The sequence below is a fragment of the Spermophilus citellus genome, assembly GCF_964194105.1.
Source record: "Spermophilus citellus genome assembly, chromosome: 17".
Taxonomy (NCBI): Eukaryota; Metazoa; Chordata; class Mammalia; order Rodentia; family Sciuridae; genus Spermophilus; species Spermophilus citellus.
The window spans coordinates 66,632,095-66,647,489 of record NC_138199.1 but is presented as its reverse complement, the minus strand read 5'-3'; the positions used below and the strand labels follow the sequence as shown (position 1 = coordinate 66,647,489).

General features: G+C 49.2%; 1 protein-coding gene across 3 annotated transcripts in view; it reads left to right on the top strand.

Annotated features, from left to right (window-relative positions):
- Positions 1–1,334: 1,334 nt before the first annotated feature.
- RGS9 (regulator of G protein signaling 9) overlaps positions 1,335–15,395 on the top strand; it is a gene marked incomplete at its 3' end in the record, with an annotated part of 65,968 nt that continues 51,907 nt past the window's right edge. For all 3 annotated transcript variants that reach the window (XM_081272317.1, XM_081272316.1, XM_081272318.1), the window contains exons 1-2: positions 1,335–1,471; positions 12,783–12,879. In XM_081272317.1, the coding sequence (XP_081128443.1) occupies positions 1,415–1,471; positions 12,783–12,879 (154 nt within the window). In that variant the 5' untranslated portion in view covers positions 1,335–1,414. The remainder of the gene's footprint in view (positions 1,472–12,782; positions 12,880–15,395) is intronic.

Sequence of the window (15,395 nt, the reverse complement as noted above, 5' to 3'; positions counted from 1 at the left end):
ATTGGAGGCTCTGAATCAGGGACTACTGGAAAGGCTGCACAGGGAACAAACAACAAACCCCTTGAAATTGTCTGCAACCCTGAGTCAGTGTCAAATGTGTGCATGTGAGCACATCTTCCTGAGAGAATGTCGATAGTGCTCATCAGATCATTAAGGTAAATATTACCTGAAAGGAAAAAAAATGGATAACAAACTCTACTTTAAAAGTAGAGTTTACTTGGGTGACTGTGCCTTCCTAAGGCAAAGCTCTACTCTTCCAAGTTAAAAATTTTATTGCTACACTTAATGTCCACTCACCCAGTGTAAATAGGACAAAGGACTTTATATGACAAAGCTGAAGGGTCTTGATTACTGAGGGTCTTTAACCTTTTATTTTTCTAGAGATGAAAACACTAAAATAATCATGCATCAATTTAGGTTCGTCAATTTTAACAATCGTACTACTCTAGGTAGGGATGTTGATAAAGAAGGAAACCATGAAAGTCTGGGGAGAGAACATATGGGAAATCTTTATACTATACCCTTCTGCTCAATTTTGTGGCAAATCTAAAAATGCTCCAAAAATTAAAAGTCTACTTAAAAATGGACAAATAAACCAGCCTAACACCAAGAATCAAAGAAGTAAAATATAATTTTCCCAAGGCTAGACAACTGGTCAGTAGGCACTACAGCCTTCCTCTCTCTTCTTCACTTCTATATTTTAGCCAACATTTTACAAATTCCTGTTATTTTGTGTCAATAAGTCATCATTTCTGATCTCCCCCCATCCTGCCCCCCCAAAACAAAAAAAAAATAAACAAACAAACAAAAAAAAACACCATTTGTTTAGGGCCAAGAACTGTGTCACACATTTCTCCACTGACAAGTAGGGGAATCTTTCTGTTGGACATTATTACCCCATTTAAAAAATTTTTACTTTTCTCATGACGATATTGATTCTTGGAGATTTAAAGAAGTTGCCCAAGGTTGCCTAGCTGCTTAGGGGCAAAGAGGGTGCAGGAAAGCCTGTGTTTCCACCACGCTTTATTGATGAGGATTTTCTCTCACTTTTGTACATAACTCCGCCCAGGTTAAAAGGCTCCCTCCTGACCTGCTGGTCTCACCTGAGGCTCCGCGGGGTACAGGTAGGACCGGACGCCGCCCCCTGGTGGCAGGTGCGCGCCCTTGCAGCGCATGCTAATGAGCCCGCGGCGCCGCTCGCTGATTGGCTGGCGCGGATTCCAGCGGCTTTGCAAGTCGGCGGGTGCGAGGGAGAGTCGAGGGGCCGCGGGCGGCAGCCGGAGCTCTGCGCGCTCCCCGCCCCGCGCATCACGGTCGACGCCCAGACTGGGGGGGCCAGGCTGGCTTGCTAACTTGGGGCTTTCCCTCTTCTCTCCCATTTGTGTTGTGGTGGTAGATCCATCCAGGGTCCAGGATGACGATCCGACACCAGGGCCAGCAGTACAGGCCGAGGATGGCATTTCTCCAAAAGGTAACCCGGGTGCCCACACCTGGGCCCTGGCAGGTGGGCGGGGTCCGAGTCTGGGGAGAGTCCGAGGATGAGCTGGGCAGGAGTGGCGGGGCATCCCTTTGGGGCGGTTCGCGCCGCTAGATGGTATGAAATGACTTATCTGCTTTGTGTGTTGCTCTTAAAGAGTATAATAATGAGGGTTTCGTGGAAACTGTAGTGGAGAATCTGGAGCCAGCTATGATGGTCTGCCGGAGGCTGGAAACAACCTGTTACTCGGAGAGGAGGGTGCCAGAGGCAGTTCAGCCGAGGCTGTGAGGTTTGACACAACCTGCCGGTATTGTTGTAAGACATCCGGATGATAAATCAACATTTCTTTTGGCCATGTTTTTCTGATCCTAATACTTCAGGATTATAAAATAAGTATGTTTGTGGGTATACATAGACGATGAAAATGATGTGATTGGTAGAATCAAGGCCACCCTGTTTACAATGTGCAGAGAGCCCTCATTTGTGGATGGGCACTTGAATCTCCCTCTGACAGTGGCTGGCAGCAACATCAGAACCTTGTCCCGTCTGTTGTAAATGCTTTCTCAGACCAAGTGACCAGGCACAGGGTGTCCATTCTGGATGGACACGGAGGGTGGTGGTGGTGGTGGAGAGCACTTGGAGAGTGATGTGTTTGGGGGATGAAGTGGTTCGTTTTGTTCTGGGCTTTTGAGCTAGCGAGTGTGGGAAGAGATCGACAGAGGATTAGGTCCCAGGTCACCCGTCTGCCCTTCCGAAGCGCAGCCACTTTTCGCTGTGTGGTGTCCATCCTCTTAGGCTTATCCTGTTGAGTAGAATTAGCTGAATGCTTTTGACAAGCTGGGCCCTGCCCTGAGCCCCAGGAGCTAAGCAAATTGGCGTAGTCAGTGACCAACCGTTTCGATTTGCTAAATGTGTTAAAGCCTGGACAATCCTGGGCACATCAGGACAGTTGTCACGCTCTGTCCACTGAGAGTGGCTGAATGTTGTCCTGCCGGAAAAGAACCAAAAAGCCAGTATCACAGATGCCAGTTCCTCAAAGCCAAAGAAACTGCCCAAGTCCAGTGTCTGAGAGCCTGACACCATCTTCTGGGTTTTATCCCAGGACTGCTTTCTTCTCCCACCCAGCTCTGACTTGGGGACTCAGAGAATAATTTTCCAGAGACGTTCAGCTTGCTTTTATTGAATCTTGGGCATTCTTTTCCATCAAGATGGAAGAGAATCTAGTAGAGTCTTCTCTCTTTACCTGGTGTCTTGCTTTCAGCCTCCCCTTCTTCACCCCAGCCTCTCCTTCCGTTTCAGCCCCCCTCACCTCCACCCCAGCCTCCCCTCCTCCACGCTAGTCTCCTTCCTCCACCCTGGCCTCTGCTCTCACCCCACTTTCCCCTTCCCACTCGATGTACCCCTCCTCCATGGCATTCTTCATACAACCACTGTTTTCCTTTCCCAAACCTACGATGATCTCCTTCACCCAAAACCCTAAGTGGCTTCCCACGCTCAGGATTCCATCCACCCTTCTCAGTGTGGCCACGCATGACTCTGCTCTTGCCCCCTGCTGCAGCCTCTCTCCAGCTTTCCCTCCCCCTGCCCTCCACCTCCAGGAGTGGAAGACCAGGAGAGTTTAGGATGCTTCTCAGGGGCTCTTGACTCAGTGACTTCCCCTGCTCTCTGGGAGTCTGTCCCATGCCCCTTCGTGTACCAGCTTCCTCTAAGTCCTATCTCCCCTCTGCCAACCTCCCTCTCCCTGCTCTGCCAACCTCCCTCTCCTCCTCTTCTCATACCCCACTCCCAGCCACTCCTCGGTGAAGCTGGGTTCTGTTGACCCTTCAGCAGAGTGACCTTCTTTGTGCCTACAGACCCTGCCCCACCTCCAGTATAATTTTTTTCTTTGCCTCATGCCATCAACAACCCTGTCTGCTGCGTATTCTGAGTTCCTTGATCACGTCACAGATTTCCTAAAGTGAGAGCAGGGCAAAAGGCTGCAAGACAGGTGTCGGGAGCCTGTGCCAGGGGATTCTTAGCAATGCACCAGCCTGGGCACCCCAGGACAGTTGTCATACTCTGTCCACCTTCTGGAGGTGACGTCTAGCCTTCTGGAGAAGCCTGAAATGTGCCCCGGGTGCAGGTGTCATTCTCCACCGGTTCAAAGCCTGTGCGTCCTGGCAGAGGACTCACGTTCCTCCTCTCATCTGTTCCGTCAGACAGTGGGGAGGGTCACTGTTCTATGGAGGAAGAAGTTGACACTTGGAGAAGTTAAGCCACTTGCCAGTCATACAGTCACAAAGTGATGGAACCAGGAAAAAATACAGGACTGGCCACCACCTGTCCCCAAAGCAATACAGTGCTGTGAAATTCCCCATGATGTGGGTCAGAGTGTGGTGTCTGTGGGAAGACCTGGCTCAGTGTGTCTGGGGGACACAGAGCTGAGGACTGAAGAACACATAGGAGGGTGTTCCAAGCAGAGAGGGGGAAGGATGTTCCAGGAGAGGGAACAGCATGGGCTGAGGCAGGGAGGCTCGGGAAATCCGGTGGGTCTGAGGATGGGTTGTTCTGTAATGGATGGAGTTTGGAGGGGAGGGGAGAGGAGTGTGGAAAGGTAGGTGAGACAGAGGGGACCACAGTGCCCTTGGAAACTTTTGAGTGTGGTTTGCTTTTTGACAGATTTGCAAACTAAGAAGACCCCTGGTGTGAATAAGAGGATGGAAGGGATGTCTTCTTTTTTCCTGAGCTAGGAGAGTTCACTCAAGGTCTCCTGTGCCTCCCCCAACTCCAGCTACCCCCAACATGGCGGTGTCTCACACTGGGGAGAGCAGAGCTGGTCAAGGGCCCTTCCCTCTGCAACTCCTAAGGCTCTTGCATTGTGTGCTCACCTCAAGCTCCATGCGGGGGAGACTGCCCCTCAGCCCAGACGCTGCCCACCTGTGATGCCTGGGCTGGTTTAGGATGTGGTGGGAAGAGATGGAGGGCCAGCCTGCCCAGGAGCTTTGTTGGGGTTTAACTGAGGACACACAGGGGACTGATGACACAGCTGAGTGGACTCTTGTGGCTCCAGCACCATGGGCTTTAGTTCTGGTGCTGGACCATGTCCCAGCGGGTTCCAGTTACCGGGATTCACTATGGGACTGACTTTTTTGGAGAAAGAAGCCTCGTGAGATGATTTGAATTTCCTGTGTGGCTCCATTTCTCTCCTCCTCCTCCTCGTCCTCCTCCTCCTCTTCTTTTTGCTTGGGAAGGAGGAATACTGAATATTTTGCTGAAGAGGAACACTGACCACCTGGGAAGAAAGTGGTATCACTTGCTTGTATCATTCCTCCATTCAGTGCAGATAATGGAGCACTGACGTCCCAGTGTTGAGGATACCAAGGAGGTTAGAGTCTCTGGAGACAGACAGATGTGTAAATTAGGAGAAAAACACGTTCCATGGACCATGGCAAACACTGTTGGAGGCTCCACCAAGGGGTAGAGGTCAGCTCCACCTGGGGAGTGGGGTGGGAATCAGGGCAGGTTTCTCGGGGGGACCTGCAGCAGAGTTGAGTTATGAAAAACAAGTCTTTTGGTTTTGGCAGGAGATTGGAAGATGAGTGACATTTTAGACAGGTACAAAACACAAACGTGTGAAATAGTCTGGTGGTTTTGGAGGCTGCTCAGCGGTCAGGAGTGCTGACCCAGAGAGAGCAGAAGAAGTGTTTGGGTTTGGGACAGCAGGGCTGGTAGGTGAGAAGGGCCCAGAACTGAAGGGCTTCTTATGACAAGCTGAGGATTTGATGCTCTATGTGTTTAATAAGAAGCTCTCTGATGTCAACCAGGGATGGACATGATGAGGTGATTCACATTCGAGAAGGATGATTCTGATGAGACAGTGTGAGGCTTTCCAACTCTGGATGTACCTTTAAAAATGTCAATATCAAGTCACTTAGAGTTTCAGATTACGCTGGCCTGGCCTGGGGTGGGGGCTCAAGCAATTTTTTTTTTTTTGTATTGGAGATGAACCCGGGGCACTTTACAACTGAGTTACACCCCCAGCCCTTTTTATTATTATTATTTTTTTGAGACAGATTCTTGTCCAGTTGCTGAGGGCCTCAATATCAGACTTGCCGATCTGATCTTGAACTTAGAATCCTCCTGTTTCAGCCTCCTGAGTTGCTGGGATTCCAGGTATGCCCCACTGCACCTGACAAGCATTGGTCTTTGAAAGAAAGCTTCCCAGGCGGTTTGAAGGGCAGCACAGATGACATTCCTTGAGGACATTTGGCAATGTGTAGATGCACTGGGGGGTTATTACAACTGGGGCTTTTATTGGCATCTAGTGGGTAGAGACCAGAGATGCCCACATCCAACAATGCACTGAACGGCCCCAAGCAAAAAGTGATCCTGCTGAAAATGTTGGTGGGGCTGTGGTTGAGGGCCCCTGGGCCAGGGGACACGCGGGAGGCTGGAGGCAGGTGCCAGTGAAGAGCCAAAACCTGACGGTCCAGGAGGGGGTTAGCAGACATTCATGAGGCCGGATTTAATGGGCAGAAAAGAGATGTGTGAAATATAAAAGCACAGTCACTGGAAGTCACCCATCACTGTTGGTGGCTGGGGTCATCACACGGGGGCCACGGCATGGTGCAGGCTGGGGTGGGCTGGCCACTGACTCCTTGTGGCTGGGCTTATTAGAAAGAGCTCACCCTCCTGTTAGAACAACAACTGTTGTGAGGTCACCTCCCCCATCTCGATATGGGGAAGTCATGATTATTATTGTTCCCCTGGGAACCTTCTCCAGCTTAAAGGAAAATTCCAGCCCCTGAGATCTTCTGCAGTGAGTGACAGCTTCTTAATTCGTGGAGCAGCGTGGGCCTGGTGGGTGGGATGTCAAAGCCAGCGTTTCTGATCCCTTCACGATGTCAGGGTCCCTGGCACACCTGCAGTCACGCATCCAAGAGAAGAACTGTGGGGCTGATATCTCCCCCTCCACCCCCCACACCCAATGCAGGGCCTGACGGGGCTCGGTGGTAGTCTGATTGTGTGGCATTTATGTGTTGCCTGGGAACACGATCGGGCTGATTCTTCATCTCATGAGGAGTTGGAAGCTGATGTGGCTTTGAAGAGGGGCACTGATGTTCAAGGGCGGGGAAGGCAGTGGCTTGCTCTCATCTCCAGAGGGATGCCCCGCAGGTCACAGGAGGCTGGTAGGAAAGTTTGCAGCAGTTTGGAGAAGAAAAGCAAGGCTTTTCTGAACAACCTGGGAAGCAACTGAGTCTGTCTTCTCTGTGGGGAAGGGATTTTTCTGATTCAGGATAGAAAAGAGTCTGTATGAGTCAGCTCAGGTTGCCATAACAAAGCACCACAGGCTGGGTGGCTTAAACAACAGAAATTTATTTTTTTTCACAGTTCTGAAGGCTGGAAGTCTGAGAGCAAGTTGTGGTAGGGTTGTTTTAATCCGAGGACTCTCTCCTTGGCCTGTTTTCTCTGAGTCTTCATGTCATCTTTCCTACTAGTGCCTTCCAAACCTATATAGGATTAGGGCCGTCCACATGATCTCATTTCACCTTAAAGACCCTTTTCCCCCAAACAATCACATTCTGAGGTACTGGGGGTAAGGATTTCACAATATGAACTTGAGGGGGCTGGGGGCGGTCACGATTCAGTGTATGACAGCATTTCTCAGTGCCATGAGTTAGAATCCTGCCATTTCCTGCTCAGGTGATTGAAGAGACCACTCACAAGAATTTGCATCAAGAAAAGTCTGAAGAAAATTGGTTGGAAACTCAGCATGCTGAACTCCCTCAAAACGTTCCCAAGGTCCATGTGAGGCCCCCTCCCACACAGCTCCTTCTTTCTGTGAAGGGTGACACACCTGCTGGAAAGAAATCTGACTCCTCTCATTGTGTTTTTAAAATAACTCTCATTATTCCTCCTCTGAAAGTTATTTTCGAACCCTTTATAATAATTTTTTTTAAATGCAAAGACAAAGAATCAACTCTGACTTTTGAGAATCTCAGGTTTCTAACTTACAAGGTGGGATTCCATATGGGCCCCCTATTTCCACAAAATGCTGTTGTTTCACCTAATAAAAATATTTAAAATGAATACAGCCTTTCTTCTGGCAGCTAATATGAGAGAGGGGAGTCTTGAAGTTTGACATTAGAAAATCCAGGACTTCTTGGAATACCACATAAATCCAAGATGCATCGTTGGCTAAGAACTCTGAGAAGAGTCACTTCCACAGCCCTCAGATTTATATGGGCTTTCAGTCCACTATCTCCCCTGGCCATCCCCAGGGGCAGCAGCAGCCTCCCAGCCTCTCTGCAGCACCCGCCTGTCTCTTTGCTTCTCTGTCTCCTGCCACCCCTCATGTTTGACCCATGGCTGGAGACTCTGACAAGCTCTGACCTTGCAGAAGGCTAAGGGCTATAAGTTCCAGTGGATCTGAAATGAACGTCCTCCATTCCAGACAATTCCGTGAGCCAGGACAGCCTGCAGATGAAGCCTGCAGTCTGTCTTGCTCAGGGAGTCCCTGATGCTGCTTGGGTCTTGCTGGCCGGCTGAGTCACTCTGTGCCTGGGAGCGGTCTTGATCGTGACCTGATCTCAGCCCATTTCTTAGAGATTTGGGTTCAAAAGCAAATGCTGGTTTTGCATCAAAGACGGAACTAGTAAATCCCACCCCTCAGCCTTGAGTTGGGACCTTGTCCCACACTCCTGGAAAGGCAAGAAGCCTTCCAGGTGCAGGAAGGAGTAGACTGTATAGGGAAGAGGAAAGGCACAGGGAGAGTGTTTGCAATTCGGGGCTTCCTGGAATGACCTTTACCTTGCATACAGCTGGGTCAGTCTCTCTTTTTTAATTTCAATTTCAATTTCATTTTATTGTGGTAAGACCACTTAGCAGGAGATCTACCCTTTTAATAAATTTTAAATGTACAGTACAGCATTATTAACTACAAGTATTATATTGTACAGATTTCTAGAACTTATTTGTCATAACTGAAATTTTTATATTCATTGATTAGAAAGTTCTCATTCCCTTTCCCACCAGCCCCTGGCAAACACCATTCTGGGAATTTGCCTGTTTTTAAGGACCTCATAAATTTGGACCAGGAGGCATTTGTCTTCTAGTCTGTCTCATTTCGTGAACTGTAATGACCCACAGTTCATGCATATTGTGTATGGCAGAATTTTCTTCTTATGTGTCTCTAAGTTATCTTTGTCCATTTGTCTGCGGGCACGTAGGTGGTTTCCACACCTCAGCTTTTGCAATGAACACGGAGGGCAGACCCTTCTTCTAGTCGTGATTTCAGTTCTTTGGGATCTCTATGCCCAGAGGCAGGACTGTTGAATCTCTTTCTGTTATTTTGGGGGTGTATCCAAACTACTTCCCACAGTGGTGACATCAGTTTCCCTCCCACCCACGGTGTGCAAGGATTCCCAATCCACCCTTTCACCTGAAGCTCAGGCCTCTCCACGCCACCGGCCCTTGGAGGGCACCACACCATCCTCCTCTCCTGACTGTTACGCCCATCAGTGCCTTCTTATTTCTTGGTGTATAATTTAGTCTGTGGTTGGAATCTCATAAATACTTACTTCATGCATAGCTTTGTCCTAAATGCTTTAAATGCTTAATTTCATTTAATCTTAACAACGTCTCTATGATAATATAGGTGCTATTGCAATCTCTATTCTACACGAATGAGTCTTAGTGGAATTTACCTAAGGCCTCTAGCATCTTAACTGGGGCAGGGATTTGAACTGAGCTCTCTCTGAATCCAGACTCTTTGCTTTTATATTTGTTAATTCTTTATTCTCAAGACAGGGTCTCCTTATGTCGTTCAGGCTGGTCTCAAACTCCTGGGCTTAAGCGATCTTCCATCTCAGCCTCCTGAGTGCTGAGGCTGTAGATGTGCACCACGGTGCCTGCCCTCTTGATTTTCACATACTCGTCTCTGCAACTCCCCAAGGACTGGGAGTATGCCTTTTACCTTGCTGTATCCCCTACAGTGCAGGGGCACTGTGTAGGTGCTCAAGAAGTACCTGATTTTGTTTGAGTAGCAGAACCAGGTTTTTATTCCTGGACATCTGAACATGGCGGTGCATGCAAAGTTTATAAAATGCATTAATCGTATGAATGCTGCTGATGTTTTCTTTTGAGATGGGATCTTGCTAAGTTGCCCAGGCTGGCCTCAAAGTGGTAATCCCCCTGCCTCAGCCTCCTGGGTAGCTGGGATTACAGTGCTCAGTGTGTTACTATTAATGATGATAACAACTAACATGTGTGTCTCCTTATGAAGCATACATCTTTATGCTTACACAAGTTGAGCATCTTTAGCGGGAAAATGAGAAATCTCGAATGCTTCAGATTCTGAAACATTTTGAGCATGAACATGATCGATACCACAAGTGGAACAGTCCACGTCGAAACTTGTTTTGTGTACAAAATTATTAAAATACTATATAAAATCACCTTCTAGTATTTGCACAGGGTGTATATGTACACCATAAATACAACTATATATATGAGGGGTAAATGAAACCTAAGTGTATTTACTTGGATCCTACCCCTAAAACATTGCAGTATGTGCAAATATTCTGAACCCCTTCCCCCCCCCAAAAAAAAAAAAGAAATATGAAATCCTAAACACTTCTAGTCCCAGTATTTGGATAAGAGATATTCAATTTATCTTTATACATATGTAATATATATTTCTTCTTATAAAATGCTCTTGAGCAGTTACTTAATTAGATTCCATGAGATTACAAAATCACATCTGTTAGTGGGATACGTACTATCTTGGTCCCTATTTTTATGACGGAGGAAGGAGATTCAGAAAGGTCACTGTGTTGCCCCAAATCCTTCAGTTGGGAGAGAAAGAAACTCCACAGGGGATGTGGGACCCTGGGGTTCACCTTCGAATGATAAAAGGCCCTTCCTGAAGTTCATTGTCACGGGCTGTAGGGGGTTGGGGTGCTATTTCCTTAAATGAAAGGAGAAAAATGAGGACATAACCAAGTCAGTTAAATTGAGGGGAAGCAGGTCAGTTGGGGCGCTCTTTTTCTTTGGGCATCGGCGAGGATGTGGCCAGGCTGGTCTGAGGTGCAGTCCTCCCTGAGGATCTGTCCAGCTGAGCGCTGGGCCAGGGGCCCGGGGAGGTTTCTCCTTCTGCTTGCTGGTGCCTATTCTGAGCCCCTGCTCCTGCTGGGACACCCACCCTCCTTTCTAATTTCTGCTGCCCACGTCCTGCTCACCTTTTTAAGGTCCTCTTTGGGAGCTCTGCCTCCGGACCCACTGCTCAGGCACTGCTGATATGGTGAACTGACCTTCTTCGCTGTGCCTCCTGAGCTGCCCTGTCGTCCTGTGCGGTAGCCCCCTTATCCATGGTTTGACTTTATTGGTTGTTTCCCTGGTTCTAGGGACTGAACTCCGGAGGTTTCACTTCATTCCATTTGATATGCACAATCAACCCTGGCCTGAGAGAACCAAATGGAAAATTCCTATTTGGAGAGAAGAGAGGGGGAGGGCATTCACATAGCTGTTAGTATATTGTTAGAGTTGTTCTATTTTATCATTAGTCATTATTAATCTCTGATGGGCCTAATTCATACACTAAGCTTAGCCACAGGTGGGTTTGTATGGGGAAAACCACAGTAAACATGGGGTACACGATGCTGAGGATTATCAGAGCTGTCCTGTGGCCGTCTTCCTGAAGTTCAGTCTTCCTTGGAAGAATTTATCAATTTTCTTTGGCTTCAACACTCTCTTGGATGTTTATGACTCTGTAATTCATAGCTCTGACCCTTGTCCTTCTCAGCTTGGGGCAGCCATTTCCAGTCCCTTACCGGACACTGTGGGTGTCTCAGGGCCCCTTCACAGCTCACATACCAAAGCTGCAGCCTATGCATCCAGAAGGTGCTCCTCCCCCGCCCTCACCTTTCATTTTTTGCCTTGCTGGGGTAGAACCCAGAGCCCTTGCTCGCTAGGCGGGTGATCTACCGCTGAGCCACACCCCGTCCTTCTTTTGCATTTTCTATTTTGCTCACTGGTAACTCTGGTTCTATAGGTCATGACCTTGGCATTGTTCTCTGCCCTTTCACTGAACTACCGGATTCCTTGCAAGTGCAGATGAGCTCGCTTCCTGAGGGCTCTGAGAGTCTTGCCTCCTTCCATCTTCTCGCTGCTGTTTTCACGTACTTATTAATTCATGCATTGACTGTTTATTGAGTACCCTGTGTGTGCCAGGCACTCTCCCAGGCACTTGGAACACAGTAGCAAGCAACCACAGGCTAATGACAGGTGCTTACAGAGCTTACTTTCCAAGAGCAAGGGGACACACACGATAAGCCATTTAATAAACAGGCAAGTCACTTTGCAAGTTCGATGGGGAGTTCTATAGAAGTAAGCAGGGGATCAAGAGAGCCAACCATGGAGTTCAGGGTTGCAGCTCTGAGTTGGATCGTTGGCATGGGTCTCCTGGGGACCTCAGAGGAGAAGGAAGTGAGAACGTGAGATAAATAGATCTTTTTGGAAGACTGGTCCAGGCAGAGGGAATAGCTAGAGCAAAGGCCCTGTGGCAACATGTTTGATATTGTTGGGAGCAGCAGGGGGACCAATATGGAGGGAGCCTGTGGGGAGTGGTAAGACAAGAATCAGAAGAAGGGAGATCCCAACCATGTAGACCAGCAGAGTGACCTTGTCATTCACTCCAAGAGAAATAGCTGTGGCAGAGAATGGCCAAGCAGAGGGGGTCCAGGAATTATCCTAATTGGACTGGAAGCCTCATCTGGCTGCCTTGCTAAGAAGAAACCAAGTGGCAGGCGGCAGGGGTGGAAGTCCAGCAGTCTATGCCTGGACCATGCGGTGACCTTGAACAGGTCACCCCACTGTCTTCCCATCTCAGTGTTCTTCTCTCTGTCACGGTCACATCTCCAAAATGCTCTCTGGCAATGGCCGCTTGAATAAAACCCACACCTGGGGGTGGCATGCGAGGCCCACTATGATCTGCCCTCTGTCTGTTCTCTGTCCCTCTTGCTCACGGGACACTGTCTTCCTCCGTGCCCTCACCGTGACGTTCTCTCACTTTCTCTCCAGCCAAAGCCTTTGGTGTTAAGGCCCATCTGCTCTTAAAAGCCTCCCAGAATCTCCATGTCAGGAGGAATCTCTCCGGGCCTCCCAGCCGGGGAGGTGTCTGCGTCTGTGGGTGGTGGCATCAAAGCTGCCCGATGCCCTCGAGGTTCCTGTGCCAGATGGGACGCCCCAGCGTCCTCCTTTGTATCTTTGGATCCTGCTCAATGCCATGAAAAGCCTCTGAAATGACTTCTCTTGCTCTGTCTTGCAGATTGAAGCGCTTGTGAAGGACATGCAGAACCCAGAGACGGGGGTCAAGATGCAGAACCAGAGGGTCCTGGTCACCAGTGTCCCTCACGCCATGACAGGTGATGTAACTCGTGGCCTACTCTTGGCCTGGAACAGACCCCCACAAAGGGGTTGGCAAACTTGGTCCCACAGGCCCCATGTGGCCCACAGTTGTATTTGTAAATAAAGTTTTATTGAAACGCATCCATGTCCATGCACCTAGGCATTGTCTACAGCCACTTTCACACCATACTGGGGGAGTTAAAATATCCAGCCACGCAGAGGCTGCGTCAGGAGCCACAGAGCTGAAATGCTTACTGGCTCACTCTTTACAGAATAAGTTTTCTGATTCCTACAGTACCGTTTTCCTCTGCTGAAGGGTTAGAAAAGAAAGAGAAAAGGATTCAGGGGGTCACTTGAAGTTATTTCTCCCAGAAGGTCATCACAGAAGGCCTCATGTCAGGTTTATGTTTTCTTGCTGTTTGTTTTATTTTAATGAAATCAGCAGGAAAACAAAGTGCTGTTTGGCAGGAAAAAAAACAATGGCTTTTGTCTTGCTCCACCCTTCCCCACCTTCTAATTCACACCTGGGCCTTCTGAGGTCCCCACAGGGATGGAGCCGCTGTCTCCTCCTTGTGTGTGAGTCCAGGGGCCGGCAGAGCATCACTGGGGGATATTGGCAGGAGGGAGGGCTGGACCGACAGAAGAATACCTCTCGGTTGTTCAGTTACCTGTGCTTGATGACCTTGGCTTTGCAGGGATGAGTATGTGTCCCACTAAGGCTTGATGCCTGGTGAAGCAGAGGGTGCTACAGACACAAGCCCAGGACTCGCCACTGTGCCGTGCTCAATGTGAGCTCGCCCTCGGCCCCACCTGTCACCTGGCCACATGCTTTTCACTCAGGGTGCCCTAGTCTTGCCTCCCCTTTCTGATTGCTTGGAAGAAGGGGTGCCCCTACCAGCAATGTGTCACTCAAGTTTTCTTGAGTGCAAGCAACCAAAGATGGAAGCCAGCCTTGTTGAGGGGAAAGGGGGAGTGAGTGGAATGCCACAAGGCAGCTCAGGAAGGAGAGGAAATATGTGGGAAAGGGGGGAACCAGAGCATCCCTGTGCACCCAAAGAGCAGGGGCCAGTGGGCATGCTTTTCAGGGTATCTCTGCTCTCCCCCATCTTTAAAGGAGCAGCCAAGGCACTGTTTTTTTTTTTTTTTAAAGAGAGAGTGAGAGAGAGAGAGAAGGAGAGAGAGAGAGAGAATTTTTAATATTTTTTTTATTTTTAGTTTTTGGCGGACACAACATCTTTGTTTGTATGTGGTGCTGAGGATCGAACCCAGGCCGCACGCATGCCAGGCGAGCGCGCTACCGCTTGAGCCACATCCCCAGCCCAAGGCACTGGTTCTTAAAGGCATCCCTGACCCTGGCCCTTCTCTGCTTCTGGGTGTCATGAATAATTTCTGGCTTGAATTCATTAATTCTGAACTGGGGTGAGGGGACTTTGAGGAGAGGTGTCTTGTCTTGCTCCACAGGTAATCTCAATGCTTAGCATGGCCATGTGCATCAAGGGTGGTCCCTAAAAGTTTTTCCATCGTGTCGATGGGTCCTGGTCCTCCAGGTGGTGGGGGGAACCTTTGCAAAGGGCACTGACCCAGAGTCAGGCCCGCTGAGGTCAGATCCTTCAAGTGCCCTTCTAGCTCCGCAGCCCTAGTTGGTTATCTCATTCGGAAGCAGAAATAGCCATCCTTGTCCGAGAGACCCTTGGCGGGAATGAGATGAGAGAGCGCTACGTGAGGGCCCAGCTCGTGGCACATACTTGATGGGTGGGCCCCGTGCCGTGTCTGTTAGCACTCACAGTGAGGTTAGAGGTAGATATGGCCACTTCCTTTCTTCATGGGACTTTGGGGATACAAAATGGTTCAGTAACGGGTTCCCATGTCACTGAGTCTGTTCATGAGTGAACTTGGATTTGAGTCCGGCTCTTGGAAGCCAAAGTCCATTTTATCTGCTGTAGATGTGAGTAGTTTTTTTCCCCTTCCTTACACATGGGGACTCTTGGTTTCCAGAATTGTGTAAGGCAGCCCCCCGTCATGTTTTCCTTGTTCCTCCCGCAGGGGTAAATTCCAACGCTGTAGAAGAAGAACACAGGAAGGAGCCCTAGTCCTCCAACTGTAGTGCCAATGGCAGCAAGTGGCCATCTGGTTTCCTGGGTAGAGGTGACCCTGACAGCCTGCTGTCTATCAGCACAGACTGTAGTCAGATGCTGGTGGTGCCATCACCCCGTTGGGTCTGTTTTGGGAAGCAGAGAAGAGGATGAGAGCCCCGGCTCCTTGGTGGAAAGAGCTCACCAGTCTGCCATCGGTGGGGTCTGCCTCTCAGGTTGCACATCGCTGTGTGTAGCTTAGAAGAGAGGCTTGGGGGGAACAGCGACTTGGTCCAGGCCTAGGATTTTAAGCTGATTTTAGGTGAAGCTTTTGCTTGTGAACAGCCAGGCCAAGAGTCATAGGAGGGGAAGTATTGGACGCAGTAGTGGTGGTTTGTGGGCATTGATAGAGAAAATGCCTGGCCATTGGTGTCGGCAGCCAGCCACGGTGAGGGTCGTGT